The sequence below is a fragment of the Pseudophryne corroboree genome, chromosome 4 (assembly GCF_028390025.1).
Source record: "Pseudophryne corroboree isolate aPseCor3 chromosome 4, aPseCor3.hap2, whole genome shotgun sequence".
Lineage (NCBI taxonomy): Eukaryota > Metazoa > Chordata > Amphibia > Anura > Myobatrachidae > Pseudophryne > Pseudophryne corroboree.
This window is the reverse complement of record NC_086447.1, coordinates 359,354,946-359,373,491: the sequence shown is the minus strand read 5'-3', so window position 1 is coordinate 359,373,491 and position 18,546 is coordinate 359,354,946. Positions and strand designations below refer to the sequence as shown.

The 18,546-nt window shown below is 42.5% G+C and overlaps 1 protein-coding gene across 1 annotated transcript in view; it reads right to left on the bottom strand.

Moving 5' to 3' along the window:
• The window catches only part of LOC134909547 (solute carrier family 12 member 9-like), a 465,723-nt gene that overhangs the window by 410,298 nt on the left and 36,879 nt on the right, over positions 1–18,546 (bottom strand). Inside the window, exon 2 of the mRNA XM_063916540.1 lies at positions 7,602–7,736. Coding sequence (XP_063772610.1) covers positions 7,602–7,736 — 135 coding nt within the window. The remainder of the gene's footprint in view (positions 1–7,601; positions 7,737–18,546) is intronic.

Genomic DNA, 18,546 nt, shown 5'->3' with positions numbered 1-18,546 from the left:
GGGGTGTTTCCCAACGCACCCTAACCTCTGGCGGGAAAGGGTATACAGCCAATACTTTTTAAGAAATTATCAATTGTTATCGGGGGGAAACCCACGCATCATCACACACCTCATTTTATTTCTCAGATTCAGGAAAACTACAGGTAGTTTTTCCCTCACCGAACATAATACCCCTTTTTGGTGGTACTCGTATTATCAGAAATGTATAAAACATTTTCCATTGTCTCAATCATGTAACGTGTGGCCCTACTGGAAATCACGGTTGTCTCTTCACCGTCGACACAGGAGTCAGTATCCGTGTCGGCGTCTGTATCTGCCATCTGAGGTAACGGGCGCTTTAGAGCCCCTGACGGCCTATGAGACATCTGGACAGGCACAAGCTGAGTAGCCGGCTGTCTCATGTCAACCACTGTTTTTTTATACAGAGCTGACACTGTCACGTAATTTTCAACAGTACATCCACTCAGGTGTCGACCCCCTAGGTGGTGACATCACTGTTACAGACACTCTGCTCCTTCTCCACATCATTTTTCTCCTCATACATGTCGACACAAACGTACCGACACACAGCACACACACAGGGAATGCTCTGATAGAGGACAGGACCCCACTAGCCTTTTGGGGAGACAGAGGGAAAGTATGCCAGCACACACCAGAGCGCTATATATATATATATATATATATATATACAGGGATAACCTTATATAAGTGTTTTTCCCCTTATAGCTGCTGTATGTTTTAATACTGCGCCTAATTAGTGCCCCCCTCTCTTTTTTTTTAACCCTTTCTGTAGTGTAGTGACTGCAGGGAAGAGACCGGGAGCTTCCCTCCAACTGAGCTGTGAGGGAAAATGGCGCCAGTGTGCTGAGGAGATAGGCTCCGCCCCCTTTTCGGCGGCCTTATCACCCGTTTTTCTGTATATTCTGGCAGGGGTTAAATGCATCCATATAGCCCAGGAGCTATATGTGATGTATTTTTTTGCCATGTAAGGTATCCTGTTTTATTGCGTCTCAGGGCGCCCCCCCCAGCGCCCTGCACCCTCAGTGACCGGAGTATGAAGTGTGCTGAGAGCAATGGCGCACAGCTGCAGTGCTGTGCGCTACCTTATTGAAGACAGGAACGTCTTCTGCCGCCGATTTTTCCGGACCTCTTCGCTCTTCTGGCTCTGTAAGGGGGCCGGCGGCGCGGCTCCGGGACCCATCCAGGCTGGACCTGTGATCGTCCCTCTGGAGCTAATGTCCAGTAGCCAAGAAGCCCAATCCACTCTGCACTCAGGTGAGTTCGCTTCTTCTCCCCTTAGTCCCTCGATGCAGTGAGCCTGTTTCCAGCAGGTCTCACTGAAAATAACAAACCTAAACTAAAACTTTCACTAAGAAGCTCAGGAGAGCCCCTAGTGTGCACCCTTCTCGTCGGGCACAGAAATCTAACTGAGGCTTGGAGGAGGGTCATAGGGGGAGGAGCCAGTGCACACCAGTTAGTCCTAAAGCTTTCTTTAGATGTGCCCAGTCTCCTGCGGAGCCGCTATTCCCCATGGTCCTTACGGAGTCCCCAGCATCCACTTAGGACGTTAGAGAAATTTATTCAATGTATTTTATTATATCCCAAAGTATTTACTGTTAAATACAGTATGTTAAACATAACTCGGTGTGCTTATATACAGTATGTGCTGTCAGTAATATCTGTAAATGGCACAGTTTGTGTCAAAAGTCATTCTCAGACAGACATCAGTTATTCTGCCAAACCTACATCTCAGCTCCGAAACGAGTATGTATCATGTTTTATAACGTATTAAAATACCTAAAGCACAAAAAGCATATTAAATAGTTTTCCGAGACAAATGCTGTCTACAGTCTAGTTTGTGATGCTGGACAAATAAGAGCTTGAGATATTAACATACAGTAGTCAACCTCATCACAGGTACAGAAATACTAGCAAGAACAAGCACTGATCACAATAATGTCCTTTTTTGTGATTTATATGTCCTTAGAAACACAAACAGAATATTAAAGGAGTAACGAAAAAGGAAAAGTCCTTCAGAGTAAGTACGGTATAATTAATCAAAACAGTACGCTTCAAATGGTAAGCACACGGCTTAGGGGCTAAGTCCTCACGCAAAGTGGCTGCAGTTACAGTAAGGGCAGACATGGAAGTAAGATTTACTACATTATGCTAATAAGAGTATCTGTTCCACTAATACGGGCGTTTGTAAGTGTGCAAGAGAAACCACGTGCCAGCTGACGCAACTGTAATCATTAGTATCTGCACCTGCATTGGCCCCATGCTAACTGCAGGAGATACATCGGAAAGAGGCTTCCCTTCCCCGTACCGATGACTCAGAGTCGCATGGAGCTTGCGACTCCCGCAAGTCAGGGTGGTTACATATTAATATTTTTTTTTTAAAACACAGATACAAAAAAACACAGATAATTAATATTCACTATGCAATGTAATAAAAATATGCTGCACTAATGCTGAGCCAAAATAACACTATCTGCACTTTTATAATATATTTGCATATGCTGCGTGCATCATCATGCATAGTCAATATTATATTTGGGTTTTTATTATAATGTGTGCTGACTCAGACTGTAAAAAGACCCTTACCAATACAATGTCACAGACCCCGCCCGCTATCCAGGCTCCCAACGCTGCATGGCTGAGTCTGTTACTCCTGCAGTCAGTGTCACTGCCTGTGCCGCCAGCTGCTCGCAGTACAGCTCCTCTTAGGTGGACACCGTCACCACTGCAGAGTCCAGACTGAACAGGAAAGGGCGGGGAGGATGGTGTAGCATCGAGCTTCGTGTGGGCGCGGCGCACGACAGGGATCCGGACAGGTGACCTGGGGGCAGCCAGTGGGGGGTTACCGCAGGCGGGTTTAAAGTTAACAGATATAGTTTAATCATCTATGCATGCTAGCCGCCGCACTGCCCAAGATGGTAGTGTCTGCATACATCCCACCCCTTTGTATTATTCTAAATTACGGGCGTTATTCAGAGGTGTACGGACACCTGATGGTCCAATGGTGGGGTGGCTTTACATGCACACGACCCACTCTACACATGTGCAGAACGGGTCCTGCATGTCCACATGCAGTGCCCCTTGAGCCTGTTTGATAGGAGCAAGGGGTGGGCGGAGCCACCATTTTCTGGGAGTGCTGAGCCAAGGTCTGCGTCTTTCAACGCAGGTTTCTTAGCCTCGGCTGAGCAGTTCCGGCATTCATTGAGTAAGCTTCAGCTTACTTAGATGATTAATGCTGCCAACATCTCAACCGATGGTCGCGATGGTGATCCAATACTGCGTCTTTAGACGCAGCTCTCATGGCCTGATTCAGAGATGTACACAATGCCGTTATTTACGGTGTTGAGCACTTATCATCCAACCTAGCGTGTACACTGTGCATGTCCTTGCACACATATTTCTATCTCACAGTGATAGAGCACTTATTTACTAAACAGATGGTTGCAGTGTGGGCGGTATCTGGCTGGTTAAGTCATGCAGCAATTCTCTCCATAGGATAATGTAATACAATTGTATCATTCCCTTCCCAGGGCTGTCTCTTGATCATTACTACCCTGTCCTTGCCTTCGCAGTCTCTCACTTACGGAATACGGTCGTTAGGTCGACGCAGCTCGTCACGGATTATGTCGACGTAAATAGGTCGACATGGTCATTAGGTCGACATGTGCTATGTCGACGGGACGAAAGGTCGACATGAGTTTTTCACTTTTTTACAATTTTTGGACTTTTTCATACTTGACGATGCACGTGGACTACAATTGGAAACGGTAACCTTGCCCGAAGCTGCGAGAGGACACGGTGCACTAACTGGGGTTCCCCGTCACTTTACGAAGAAAACGACACCAAAAAAAATCCAAAAACCCATGTCGACCTAATGACCTGTTGACCTATTGCCCCTGTCGACCTTCCATGGTCGACGTAATGACTGTCAACCTAAGTTGACCCATGCTTCAATTCCTTTTGCAGCCTAAGAGGCCACAATAGTGGGTCTATGTACAGCATCTGTAAGGGAGTAAATAGATTTCAGGCATCCCTCCACATGCTTATCTTATTCAGTGAAGAGACAGTGGTGACAGACAGAGTGGATGACACCACTTGGCGGGTGACATGAGAATCCACCAGCAGTGAATTTTCACACTTGTTACATAACTCTGCAGGGAGAGGATAGCGAGCCAAGGCCCATTTAGACAGAGGGAATTTCTTCCCAAATGGTCAGAATGGGGTAATAGATTTTTAACCACCTTCTCCCGTTTAAACAGATCAGTTTTCTTAGCCACAGTAGTGGAATCCTCATCATCAGTGATTTGTAGGATTTGCTTCATAGCAACCAGAAGGACAGGGACATCAATTTGCAATGGAGAATCCTTGTCAGAAACACCTGATTCAGTGTCTGACAGGACAGTATGCTCCCCCCTCCTCTTCAGATGAAACATCTGAGAGATTTGTGGATTGTGAGGATGAAGCAGCCCGCTTAGATGACCCAGAGACACAAGAGTGACCTGGAGTAGATTTTTGTCTGACCACGGAATGATTTAATTGCTGCAACTGGTTAGACAAATTTTCCGCTCAAGGTGGATTAACTATAGGGACAATTTGTGGCTGTAATGGCACTGGTGGTCCCATAGGGGGCGTAAGGCATTCCACTAGAGGACCCAATAGGTTTGTGAACGCAGCCTAGGGTGGCTCCTGATTGATTACAGGAGCTGTGGACTGACTGGGAGATGTATGATAGATAGTACACAGACCATCGTACACAGCTTTTCCCTCTGGTAAATCTTTGGCGCATGCTCTGCATGATGCAGGAGCGTCCAGACTTACTGCCCTTCCTGTTAGACATAGTACACAAATGCAACAATAGAGCGAATTAGTACGATAAAGCCAGACAGAGTACAATACCTGCGGATAAAGTTAGTATGTGACTGTAGACACAGTACACAACACCAGCGAATAAATCCAGTAATATGTGACTGAGTACAAGGTAGAATACACGTAATAGGTAAATACTGTGACGCACTACATATATGACCCTGATGCACCTAGTCCCTTAGGGTACAGAATATAATGATAGATATATCTGGGTGACAACACATAGGACCCAGATCCATGTGTTTTCACAATCGTGGCAGTGAAAAAACAGCTCTTATCTGGGATTTTGTTTCGCCTGCCTCCGACCAGTTGAAAAATATCACCAATAGTGCCGGCTATCGTGGGTAGTGAATAACCCCGGTCATATCAAAAAGCCATGGTGATTTAACGTGGCTAACTGCATTCCCCTTGAGTATAAATGTAGGCAGGTGCTGCAAAAGATAGAAAAAGAGCCTATCCCAAATGTTCTAGGTATGAAATTACTGTGCATTAATGGAAATGTAAACTACTGTAGCTGTACCCTGTGAGGCACGTGAGTACAATGGCTGGGGAGGCATTGGCTAGCATCAGAGCCAGATATACACACACATACAGTACATACTTACCTACTCTCCCAGAAGCTGCGGGAGGCTCCCATTTTTTGGGGTAGCCCCCCCGCGCCCCCGGAAGAGTGGGCAGGTCTCCCGCATCCTGCTCGCACCCTAGTGATGCGAGCAGGATGGAGAGATAATCTCCCGTTTTCGCGGGTCCGTATGGTGGGGAAGGGGTTAAAATGACACAAATTGCGTCATTTTAGCCCCGCCCCCTTCCCGCGGACCCGCGAATCGTGGCATTTGCCGATGTGGGCTTGGTGATGTCACCATCCGGCCCCGCCCCCCGAAGACTCCTGCAGAGTCTCCTCTCCGGGCTTCACCCGGAGAGGAGAAATAAAATGTAGGCAAGTATGATACAGTATAAGATTTGGTGGTGATTTTTCACTATAAAAATTATTCAATAAATACATGGAAACATAGAATTTGATGGCAGATGAGAACCACTTGGCCCAGTAAGTCTGCTGCTTTTTTAACCATATTGTTACCTCAAACCCTATTTGCTCCTTATTTCTATGTAAGCATATCCTTATGTCTACCCTATGTATGTTTAAATTGCTCTACTACTGTCTTAGCCTCTACAACCTCTGCTGGAAGGCTATTCCACTTATCTACTACCCTTTGAAATATTTTTTCCTTACATTTCAACCTACCTCCTTCCAGTTTCAGTGTATGTTCTCTTCCTTTAAAGAATGTTTCCTCTCTGGGCCTTGTTAAAACCCTTCATATATTTAAAAGTTTCTTTCATGTTCCCACTTTCCCTTCTCTGCTCCAAACTATACATATTGAGATTTTTTTTTTTGTCTTTTCGGGTAAGTTTTGTGATGTATGCCATGCACCATTTTAGTTGCCCTTGTTTGCACAGTCTCTAATGTATTAATATTCTTCAGAAGATATGGCCTCCAGAACTGAACACAGTATTCTAGATGAGGCCGTACCAATGACCTATACACAGGAATTATTACTTCTTTCTTTCTGATGCTGATTCTTCTTCCTATGCAACCAAGCATCTGAGAAGCCTTCCTCATTGCTTTGTTACAATGCTTACCTGGCTTAAAGTCACCTGAAATAGAGACGCCTAGATCCCTCTCCTCCTCAGTAGTTTAAATTATAGTGCCATTAATACTATATTTAACCTTTGGATAACAAAAATGATATTTGTAAGTTGTACATATATTTTGTGTTATTTGAATAATTTTTATAGCCAAAACTCTGGAGTATACTGTAGAGCAGGCATGTCAAACTGGTGGTCCTCCAGCTGTTGTGAAACTACAAGTCCTAGCATGCTTTGCCAGCATACCTTCCACTGATAAGCTGGATGACCATGAGTTTGACATGCCTGCTGTAGAGTAGGACAGGTGACGCTAGACACTTGATGTCACTGGCTAGACCCCATTTTTAATATTTGATGATTACTGTATGAGACCAAAAACAAAATGATCACTAATAAAACTCAATATACAGTATACATAGGAAAAAATATACTCTAATGCATGTAAGGTTTAACTTATCAGTATTGAGGGACTACACTGTCACCTGTTAATATGGCACATGTATTAAGAAATTAATCAAATTTAAAATGACTTATTTTGATTGGACATCAACACGTTAAACTTTGTGCCTTTACTTAATTTGACTAAATACACAATAATATATTGTAATGTCTTATATTGAGTAGAAAGCTGAGATTTGTATCTGAATATACAGCAGAACACTGTATTGTATATTTGGCAAAGTTCTATACGTAGAAAGTATTTAGCTTTAAGAATGTTAAAGTGCAGAATGCAGTGTAAACTCTGTAGACAAAATGATTTATGTAAAAGCTACTCTCAGCAATCCATTCAGCACAGATAGTTACTGTTGTCCACAACAAACAAAGGGGTTTTAAATAAACTGCAAACAAGGCAATAAAAAAATGGCAACATTTAGTAAACCACTGTTTTTCATACATCAAAGTGCTTGAGTTCTGTCCTGTTTAAAACATCATGCAAGACATAAACTGTATGATGGGTATGTTTTTGGTGACAGTGAAATGTGAGTTCAAAAACAATATTTGTAGGTCAGTTTATTTCTCTAGTGTCACCAACAATCTGGTATAACAGTCAGTTTCTCTTTCTTAAAGGATACAGTAAGCTCCACCAGCATCAAGGGCTCCATTGGTTGAAATTGCGCAGACTGACAGCACAGTCATACCAATGATAAAATAAGACAAGATTAGCATGCCCACCGTCTCGTACAGGCCAGACTGTCCCACAACGAACCCTGCAAGGGAAATGACATATAAGGTTATTCGACGTACTGCATACCAGAGATGTGACTGGTTCTTACATGTGTATGCATACATTAAATGTAAAGGTGGCAATGTCTCATTTATAATATGTCCTATTTGCTCACGATTACCTAATATTAGGCGTTTATGTCCATAATACTGTTAGCACTGTACTAAATAATGGAAGAGAAATTTCTTAAAAGTGCTTCCCTTATACAGTAGCTGCAGTCATTTGGATTCAGAGAGGGGAGGTGCTGGATGAAGTCATTATGCCATCTAGCCTTGCCACTTTTTTGAGATATAAGTAATCGAATGATTACAAATCCTATTACAAATGTGTCCTTATACATCTTTCCTCAATAAGCTATGCAGCGGGAGATGCCTAGCGTGAGTGAGCTGACAGGTCCTATGCAACTCCATTAGTGTTGGGCTTCTTCTTTTTTTGCAGAAAATGCGTCTTATTCACATTGCTATGTGAATGAGACGCATAAGCAGACTTTGCTGGTTGACCTTCGTATGCAGATCCGCTTTGTGTGTCATATTTACATTGTTTTGCGAATAAGATTAATTTTAATGGAAAAGTTGCATGCGGTACCAAGTCACGCCACGGCATGGCGTGGCTAAAAGGCTGTTTAACGTGCAGGGAGGCTAGATGTAAGTGGACACATCTGTGCCTATCTTCCCCTAGAGACAGTTCTCTACGCCCACTGCCGGACCCCTCACCTCATCCACACGGGTGTGGTATGGAAGGTAGATAGTAACTAGGTCGACAATGTCTAGGTCGACCACTACTGGTCAACAGTAACTAGGTTGACAGGGTGTCTAGGTCGACATGGTCTTTAGGTTGACATGGTCTAGGTCGACAGGTCAAAAGGTCGACATGAGGTTTTTTTTTATGGGGGGTTTGTGTCGTTTTCTTCGTAGAGTGACCGGGAACCCCAATTAGTGCACCGTGACTTCTCGCATGGCTCGCTTCGCTCGCCATGCTTCGGGCAGATTACCGTTCCCAACTGTAGTCCACGTGGATCGTTAAGTATGAAAAGGTTCAAAAAAAGGGAAAAAATTGTGAAAAACTCATGTCGACCTTCTGACCTGTCGACCTAGAATCCCTGTCGACCAATAGTGGTCGACCTAGATAGTGTCTACCTAGTTACTGTCGACCTAGGGACCGGATCCCCATCCAAACACCCACATATCTTCATTGTCCAGTGTTCAATTGATTGATCCCTCTCACCTAAAGCAGAGACCCACAACCCTCTCCCTTCCTCCACTATTAATTTTCCCGTGATTGCCTACCATTTCCTCACATTCATGCCTTTACCTCTATTACTTGTTACTCCCTAATATAAATGTTTTGCTGTTTTTGTTTATTTCTTACATTCTACCGTCTTTGTTGTAATTACTATTTTTCAATGTCTAATCTGCTTTCAGGTGGCTACTTACGCTTTTTAAGCCACATCTTATCCTTTTTTTCAATACAAGTTCTATTCCGCTCTGTATACAGACTTAATCACACACAATATACAAGTGTCATGTCACATTAATTAGCACAATACCCTGATTTGTGCTAGTCACGTTGCATTTAAGATGCATATTCAGCAAAAAAACACGCACCATGTTAGCAGAGTTGCACGGTACCTCACGCCAGGCATTTCACGCTGCATGGCGTATTAACGCTAGATGTATGACTAGGCCAAATTATATGATTATAGATGTTTTTAGCAATTTTAAATGAAATCAAGAAACACTTGAGGATTTGCGAACATATCTAATAAATAGGGACCTAAACATGTAGTTCACTGTGGCTGTAGGAATTATGGGCCTCATTTAGAGATGAATGCAATACACATGAAGCCTGCATCTTTGGATTCCCCGCACCCAAATAGTGACAGGTTTGCGGCTTAGGGGGCACCGCACATGCACAGAATGGGTCTAGTACAGGCACCTCACCATCAGAGATGTGTGTAAACCAGAATTAGAGGAACCACATCAGCTTCTTGCTTGTGATATGTTTTGACCAATGGGAATACATAAGGAAGTGTTTGTCGATTTTTATTCTATTTCATTTGATATTGTATTCGATTTATAGGTGATTTTATGTTTGATTTTGAAATGTACTGTACATCCAAAACCGAACAAGAAACCACTAGTCTAAATGGACACACAACGAAATAGATTTTAAAATTGATTTCAAAATCAAATATTAGTAAGTGAACGATATGGACAGTGAAAAAGTATGTCGATTTGATTTGATTTCAGTCGATTTAAATTGACCTTAAAATCGAATAATAAATCGAACATTGGCAAATATACCCCTTGGGGCGAGTGAGCCATGCTGAGCATCTTTTTCACTCAAATGTGCATCTTAATCAAAATGCAATGTAACAAACCGCGTCATTAGACTGCACTGATTAATTTGCTATGAAACACTACTATATAGTATACATGTGTGCGACTGAGTCATAGGGCCGTATTCAATAGCGGTCGGAAACTGCCGTCTTGTCAGAAAGACGGCAGCTTCTAACAGATTTCTGTGGGAAGGGGTTCCGACCTATTCAATATGGGCAGTTTTTTTTACGACAAGTCGGGAATTCCCGACTTGTCGGAAAACACGTGGATCGGCGGAATAGCCGCCAATCTGCGTGCTTCTGTCGGAAACGGGGCCAAATCCAACAGGTTTTGGCCCCCTTTCCGACAATCTCAATCTAACTTTAAAAAAAGTTGGATTGAGCAGGGCGTGCCCCCGGCCAGGCTCCTCAATCCAGTCAGCGCCTCCCCCCCGTCGCAGACATCACCCCCCGCCGTCACAAACATCAACCCCAGCCACCGCAGACATCACCCCCCGCAGCCACTGACAGCAGCAGCAGGACAGGACACCGGGACCGGCCAAATCCAACTGTCATTGAATAGCCCTTGTTGGATACATTCCAACAAATGCATGTCGGAATGGATCCGACACTTATTGAATATACCCCATAATCTGTATACGAAGAACAACGGAACTTGGCATAAAAAAACCTGTGGCCATTGTATTGTAGCACTTTATGTACAGATTCAGTCTCTGTCGCACACAGATATACTGTACAACTGTTGCATATCAAATTAATCAGTGTAGTCGTGTGAATCGGATTTGACCAACTGAATTATGACAATGACGTTACATCTATATGTTGGTGATAGTATGTTACAGTGATTTCTGCCTTGTTTTAATAAACTAAGTTGGGTGGCCGTGCCCAGGAAAACGCGTCAAGCCTGTTACCTGTTGACATCTACTTTTTCTGAACATCTAGGATCCATATATGGACTACTGCTAATGGACTTTGGTGAGCTCTGGACATTCCAGTTGTCATTACAGCAATCTATTGGAACCCCTGTGGATACCGCACTGCAAGCCTGCATGCTGATATAAGTGACTGTGGGGCAGATGTATTAAGCCTGGAGAAGTGATAAAGCAGTGATAAGTGCAAGGTGATAATGTACCAGCCAATCAGCTCCAATATGTAAATTTACATATTGGTGCTGATTGGCTAGTGTGTTATCACCTTGCACTTATCTCTGCTTTATCACTTCTCCGGGATTAATACATCTGCCCCTAAGTCAAAAGGGCTGTACTGTCGTGAGATTTCCCCAGAGATGTGTGCTAAGCAGTCTGGTACAGACCGCTCAACACACATCTCTCCTCCCACTCAGCACAGCGCAATGTACTGAGCGAGGGGGGGGGGGGGGGGGACATGGATGCTTTAATGTATATTAAAAGGTCATTTCCCATAGGCTAATCACTAGCCTTTGCTGGCTAAAGGCTCCCATACATCAGCAATCAATTTGGGCAACTTGCTGTTTTGAAGACGATTGTGCAAATAAATCTGCAGTGTATGAGGCTGCCAGATCGTAGATTCAGACCAAAATGTTATTGTGATTGTTAAATCAGCTTGTAAAATATGTTGGGTTTCATAAATCAACTGGGGCTGTAGATTACTAATGTAGGGTAATAATCAGCAGATTTGCAGACCGTTTCTAGTAAACTCATGAGCCTTTCAGGATTAGCAGATCTGTATTAGTTGAAAATGATCTGCAAATAACTGAAAAATATCTGTAATGGGAGTAGTAGGGTATGGCGGCTATATAGGCGCAGATTGGTGTATTGGGGAATCTTTAAATGTTGGGAATAAATCTCAGTATATACAAATTGTTTTTTTCTTTTGTGTGTGTGATTACTGATGTATGGGGGCCTTAAGTCTCAGTTGATATTGTTGCTGCCTCTACAACCCCCTCCCCACCCCCACCTCTACCCTTGTTTATTGTCTGTAGCATATGCCAAGCATCAAATCACAGGAGAAATTTTGAAGACCTTTCTTAGGCATACAGGATGCTAGAATATGTACTGAATGTGTCACCTGTTTAGGAGGTTGAGGGACATGTCCAATCAGGTGCTACATTCAGTACTTCCCTCACAACATTTTATGGTAGGGAGATCTTGCCCCATCATTGAATACCTGTTTAATATCCAATTGTGGATATTTGCACTTTAAAGAAGACTTGTCCCCGAGTGCTTGAGGTTATTTTTGTCATAAAAATCATCTTATAAAATTTTTAACAAGTTTTTGCTACATTTATTTACATAAAAAAAGAATAGTTGGATATACGTGTTATCACTCATAGGTGGAATTTATCCCTATTTAAATTGGTCTATCTACAATACTTGATTGGGTGTGGTATATTTTGTCAACATTCATGTCAGCATGGCAATGCTGACATTGTGTTGACATTCATGTAGACATGCTTAGAATGTTGACAAAACGTCCCTGGTGGTGTAGTGGTGACTTACCTGGTAAAGTGGGTCTGGCGGCTCCATCATTGGGTCTTTTGGGGCTGGCACTGACTGCCTGCCCATTGTGTGCTGCTTTTCACATTGAGTATTATCCCTAATCCCCATCCCTCCCCCTTAATCTTCCCTCCTATAGCCCAAGCCTAAACCTTCTCCCAGTGCCCAACCTTCCCTCAGTCTAACCCTCAGCTACCGCAGCCTAACCCTGCAAAATGTGGACATTTCACATGTTGACATTGTGAACAGACTGACATTCTGCGGATGCCAAGGAGTTCAATGTCAACATTATAACTGTTGACGTTGTGGTGTCAACACTAAGTGTAGACCTTATGGGTACATCACATTTGGTTTAGTTCCTTCTATTATCTTCTCCCACTGCCTGCTGCCTCCTGTACCACTGTGCTGGGTTGCCAGTAAATCCATTCAGCATATACCACTGGTTTATGGGAGGGTCCACTTTTTTCATATCAAAATTATTTAAGTCTGACCTAAAGTATAAACCATATCTAGCCAGATTATTGGAATTAGAACCACAAGCCTGCAGGTCATATCATCTATATAAATAACAACTATAGAAAAGTATTTGTAATAATACAAAGAAATTGGGTGTTTTTCAGGTAGAGAGCACAGAAAAAGGTGCACTACTGTATATGCTAATGCGGGAACTTCTCAATATTCATCCCCCAGATGCTGCTGTTCAATGTCACAGAAAACCTGAAATAATTGTATGTATGTGTTTAAATACGGCACAAGTATGCCCAAGCAATTGTTGCCTATCACATGCTGGAGAAAAACTACATAGATATAGGGCCCCATTTATCAAGCCATGGAGAGTGATAAATAGCATGTTGATTAAGTACCAGCCAATCAGCTCCTAACCTTCATGTTACAGGCTGTGTTTAAAACATGACAGGAGTTTATTGGTTGGTATTTAGCACCATGCTGCTTATCAGTCTCCAAGGCTTGATAAATCTGGGCAAAAATCACGCATAAATGACTACAATAAGAGTTTATAGCGATGGGAAACATTTTACTTTTAGATATTGGTTTGGTAATTAGTGAATCTCGTTTTAGGCAAGGGAATTTAATTTTGAAAATCACTATCCTCATTTCCTACGAGTGAAGGATTTGTCCTTGATCTCAAACACTCTTGCTTATCCACTACTCCTTGCTTGATGCACCTTCCAAATACAAAGTAAAAAAGAGGTGAAAGCCTAGCCCACTTCTCTATTACAAATCCTTCCTCATTAATATTATCGCTTCCTGTTTTCTTCAATTGTAATAGTCATTTTATGGGCCATTTATTTATTACGTAACTCTGGAAATAAATCGGACAGCTGAACTGCCTTTACTTTCTTTACTTGTGCACTGCCTTAATTATTGCATTATGGATATTATATTTTTCAATTAGTTTGTTTACTTGCACCGATTTCAGGACTTGCTTAATCTTATACTCCCACAATAAAAATATGGGGTCCCACTAACTGTAGCAGATAACTGTAATTCCTAGATGTTCTTTATATGCCTTGCAAATTAGGGGCCTCAATTAGAGTTGCCTTTTATATATATACAAAGACTATACAAGCAAAAATGGTTGCACACTAACCTTAACACTACATTATTGATATATACATGGGTGGTTCAAGAAGTAAGGTAACAACACCTCTCAGTGTGTAATGTTCTGTATTTCATTCTAATTTCCTGCAAGGCCAGATCAGGTAGACCACTGCTTCCCCTCACAGCCATTAGACTGCACCTCATATCAGTCATACTATCCCAACATCAGTTTTAAGATGGCGGGGCTGGTGGAAAAATGGTCAAACATTGAGATGCGCAGTGTGATCAGATTTCTGCGTCTAAAGGGCACATCAGCAGCTGAAATCCATTGCCAACTTGTCGAGGTGTACAGTGGTAACGTCATGCCACGGAAACAGGTTTGGGTTTCCGTGATATCATGTTGGTAATGAATTTCAACTGCTGGTGTGCCCATTAGATGCAGAAATCTGAACATACTAAGTGCCTCAATGTCTGACCATGTTTCCATGTTACGAAGGCCGGTGAAATTGCTATAGTGGATGACGGATCTCTTCCCGTGGAAGCTGGCCTTCGTGAAGATCTTCTGGGCGTTTACCCCTGTGCTCCCTGGGTTAAGTCTCATAGAACACGCCAGCAGATCTTCTTGCCTATAGCAGCCGCTTTTCCAATACCGTGCCTGCCAGTACTGGGATGCCCACCCGTACGTACGCCACTGACGGTAGTATTAGCTTAACCACAGGGAAACCTGAGTCTACGCCGTTAGAAACTAAACACTATGATAACTACAGTGGAGAATAGAGGCGAACAGAGCAAAGGGAAGGCAAACAATTGACCTAAGGCTGGATCACAAGTACAAAGACAATACGGAAGCAACAAGACTAAGGGGAGGTATATACAGAGAAGGTAATAAAATTAAAGTATCCCAAACGGTGAATAACCTCCAGGCTGGGAGGAGCAGTACTACTATTAGTAACTAGTGTGCACAAGTACTATGAGCAATAACAAAATACATAAATATAGTACTGCAGAAATATACGAAAGAAAGCAGGAGCAGTGCAGGGGTTGAATACAGGAACTCCTACTGGAGATGGTTGCTGACAGGCAGAAGAGTATACACAGACTGAGACTGTAATCCAGTGGCTAGGGCTCCCGCAGCAACTAGGAACTATGGGGGTCATTCCGAGTTGATCGCTAGCTAAAAGTGTTCGCTGCGCTGCGATTAAGGTAAAAACCGGCACTTCTGCGTATGCGGCGCAGTGCGCACGCACAACGTACTTTCACAACGGCCGATGTATTTTTACACAAGGTCTAGTGAAGCATTTCAGTCGCACTGCTGGCCGCAGAGTGATTGACAGGAAGAGGGCGTTTCTGGGTGTCAACTGACCGTTTTCAGGGAGTGTTCGAAAAAACGCAGGCGTGCCAGGAAAAACGCAGGCGTGGCTGGCCGAACGCAGGGCGTGTTTGTGACTTCAAAACAGGAACTGAATGGTCTGAAGTGATCGCAAGCGCTGAGTAGGTCTGGAAACTGCACAATATTTTTTTGTAGCCGCTCTGCGATCCTTTCGTTCGCACTTCTGCTAAGCTAAGATACACTCCCGGAGGGCGGCGGCTTACCGTATGCACGAATGCTAAAAACAACTCGGAATGACCCCTTATGATCAGCAAAGACTGAGGGAGAGATCAGGAATATAAAGGGAATATAAAGGGAGGAAGAACCAATCAGCAAGAACACTAACCTCCCCTAATTGCGATCCAGTGCAATTCAATGCACCTGCCCGCAGGTCCATGAGTGCCAAATACACTACTCAATGTTTTCCCTGCTCGCTTGTGTGTTATTTGTGACGGACTACTCACTTTAACACCACATGGGAGGTCAGGGCTGGATTAAGGGGGGAGCGACACAGACGGGTTATCACCCAGAGTGCCCCACATACAGGGGCCCCTAACACAAGGTCAGTCTGACCCTGCAATTTCCAAGAACAGATGCACCTGTTCCTTAACGGGGGTTGCCATAGCTCTATGGTCTTGTGAACAGCACAGTGCATCTACCCAGAAATCTCTTCAGTGTCACTCGACACATCACATCCATGATGCTGATGAGGGGACTCGGGAACCGCTCTGCGCTGTATGCACAGTGCATGCAGAAGAACAAAGAGCCAGGAGAATTCCACAGGAGAATGCCACAGGAGGCGAGGACTCAAGGGGCCACCAGGGGGAGGGGGTGCTTCACTGTGTATTATACAGTGGAGGTATAGTGACTATATTGTGGGGGGGGGCACTAGGTAGGAGGCTATTTTACTGGAAGGAGCCCTGCAAACCTTAATCCAGCCGTGTGGGAGGTTTAGTCCTGGCTCAATCATCGTCCTGCTGAACCTGCTTTCGTGATACACTTTGTGTTGCTTTTTTTTTACCCTGTATAGTATGTGTGCCTTTTGATCTGTTTATACTGTATAACATGCATGGGTCTCTGTTAGTTAATGGGAGAGGCCTGTTAATTATAGTTTTAGATTTCTCAAGCCCTCATGTTGTAGTATCTACTCACTTCATTAGTTCTTTTCTGGTTGGTTTAGTGGCTTATTATAGCTAGTTCTGTTGGCTGCAGCTCTGTTTGGAATGGCTCCATCCTTTCTTTGAGGTGGGTGGAATTTTTAGGTAAATTAGTGTAGTTTGGGGTGGTGGATTTGCTTAGAGATCCAGGTATACCTAGGTTGGGGGTTAGCTATACCGGGTGGGAGGTTCGGGGTTAGGTATAACAGGTGGGAGGATATATCTTAGTTCTGGGTGTATTTTCTTTTGAATTAATAGTAGATGTGTATATTGTTGTTTTCATTCATTCTGTCTCAGGAGCAATTTACAAACATGTAGTTATATAGCAGAGGGGGTATACACTTGGGTTCTCCAATCTCTTGTTGATAGTTGGGCTATCTCCTAACATAGTACATATTTTTAGACTATATGTCAGTTAAACTCCACCCCACTACTATTTTTTAGCATGGAACTTAATGGAACCTTCATGTACTCATTCTGTTTTTACCACAAGGGGTTTTAGTGTTTATCTTATGTATTTTGCTAATCATTGCTATTTATTCCTGCTGGTTTATTAAGTTGTTATACATATCTATCCGTTTATTTTTTTTATTCTTTAATTATTCCCCTTTCCTTGGTATATACTAGACATTGGAGCTCTACTCTCTTTTTGCTCCTTTACCTTCATCTGAACCGAGGTTCTACATTATCGCACATCAATATTCATGTCTGCCATGTGATAAGTCCATGAACACTGCTTATATCATTCAATTACCGGAACTTTCAGTTCCTCAATTTTTATCTCTTTATTAATTAACAAATCTTCAGTGCCGCAACTGCCATTTCTGTTTATATGTTCAAGTGCATTTAGAGCTATACACAGGTTTAAATTCAATACTGGGACCTGTAGTGCACCCAACTATTTTTATACTTGCTTTGTAATTTTTACCTTTTTCATCTGAAGGAGTAGATATGCGTCCCTGAGCTGGTACATTTAATCTGGTTGGTTTATTCACCAATTATTTATTTTTATTATTTCTATGTGCTTCTTCACTGCGTATCATTTTTTATGTGTTTTTATAGAAAGATATTATTTATATATAATTTTGACGTGTCTTCAATTTTTTTCTGCCTTATTAATGTACTTTATTTCACTAGTGCAGATCCACTAGTGGTTATCTTTTTGTATATTGTGTTGTGAGTACACACACATTCACATTCGGCGTTTGCAGCTATTGTAATTTAAAAATCCTATTTAGGATGAACACTTATTTTGTTATTAATTTCTTCTATTTTGTATTTTAGTGCCTAGTCACTTATTGCGTTAAATAAAATACCTCCACTGTTCAGTTATAAACTTGAGCCAAAAGTGTTGTTTATAGCATACAGTACTTTGTTCTGTTTTAGAACTGTTACGTTACGTGCCGCTTTGGCATTTTTAATTTTTAATGGCATTTTGAAACATAAAATAAAATACTTTAAAATGACTGACTCATAACCTATGTCTTCACTTTATAAATGTAGCAATTATTTTAGGCTAATTATATCAGCACATTTACCTTTATCTTCCCCCACTGTCATAGAATACACACTTTGCATTAACAAGATCATGAAATGTTTTGAAATCTGTTTCAAACAGCAGAAGTTAATATTCTGGTGAAGTAATCGCCAGTCTTGTGACTTTTCTCTGCTACACACTAAATTCTTCTTTTCCAACTGTGCACATCCTAGAACCTGAATGATCTCATGTGACTGAATTACAGTAGCTTCACTGTATGTCTTTCAGGACATGAAATAGCCTGTAAGAGGTGAGGTACTGTAGGTTCATGGAGATAAATGTAATAACACAGTTGCAATCAGTGGGATTTCTGAACATTTTCGAAAAGTAAAAAACAATAACTTGTTACAAATGCTGC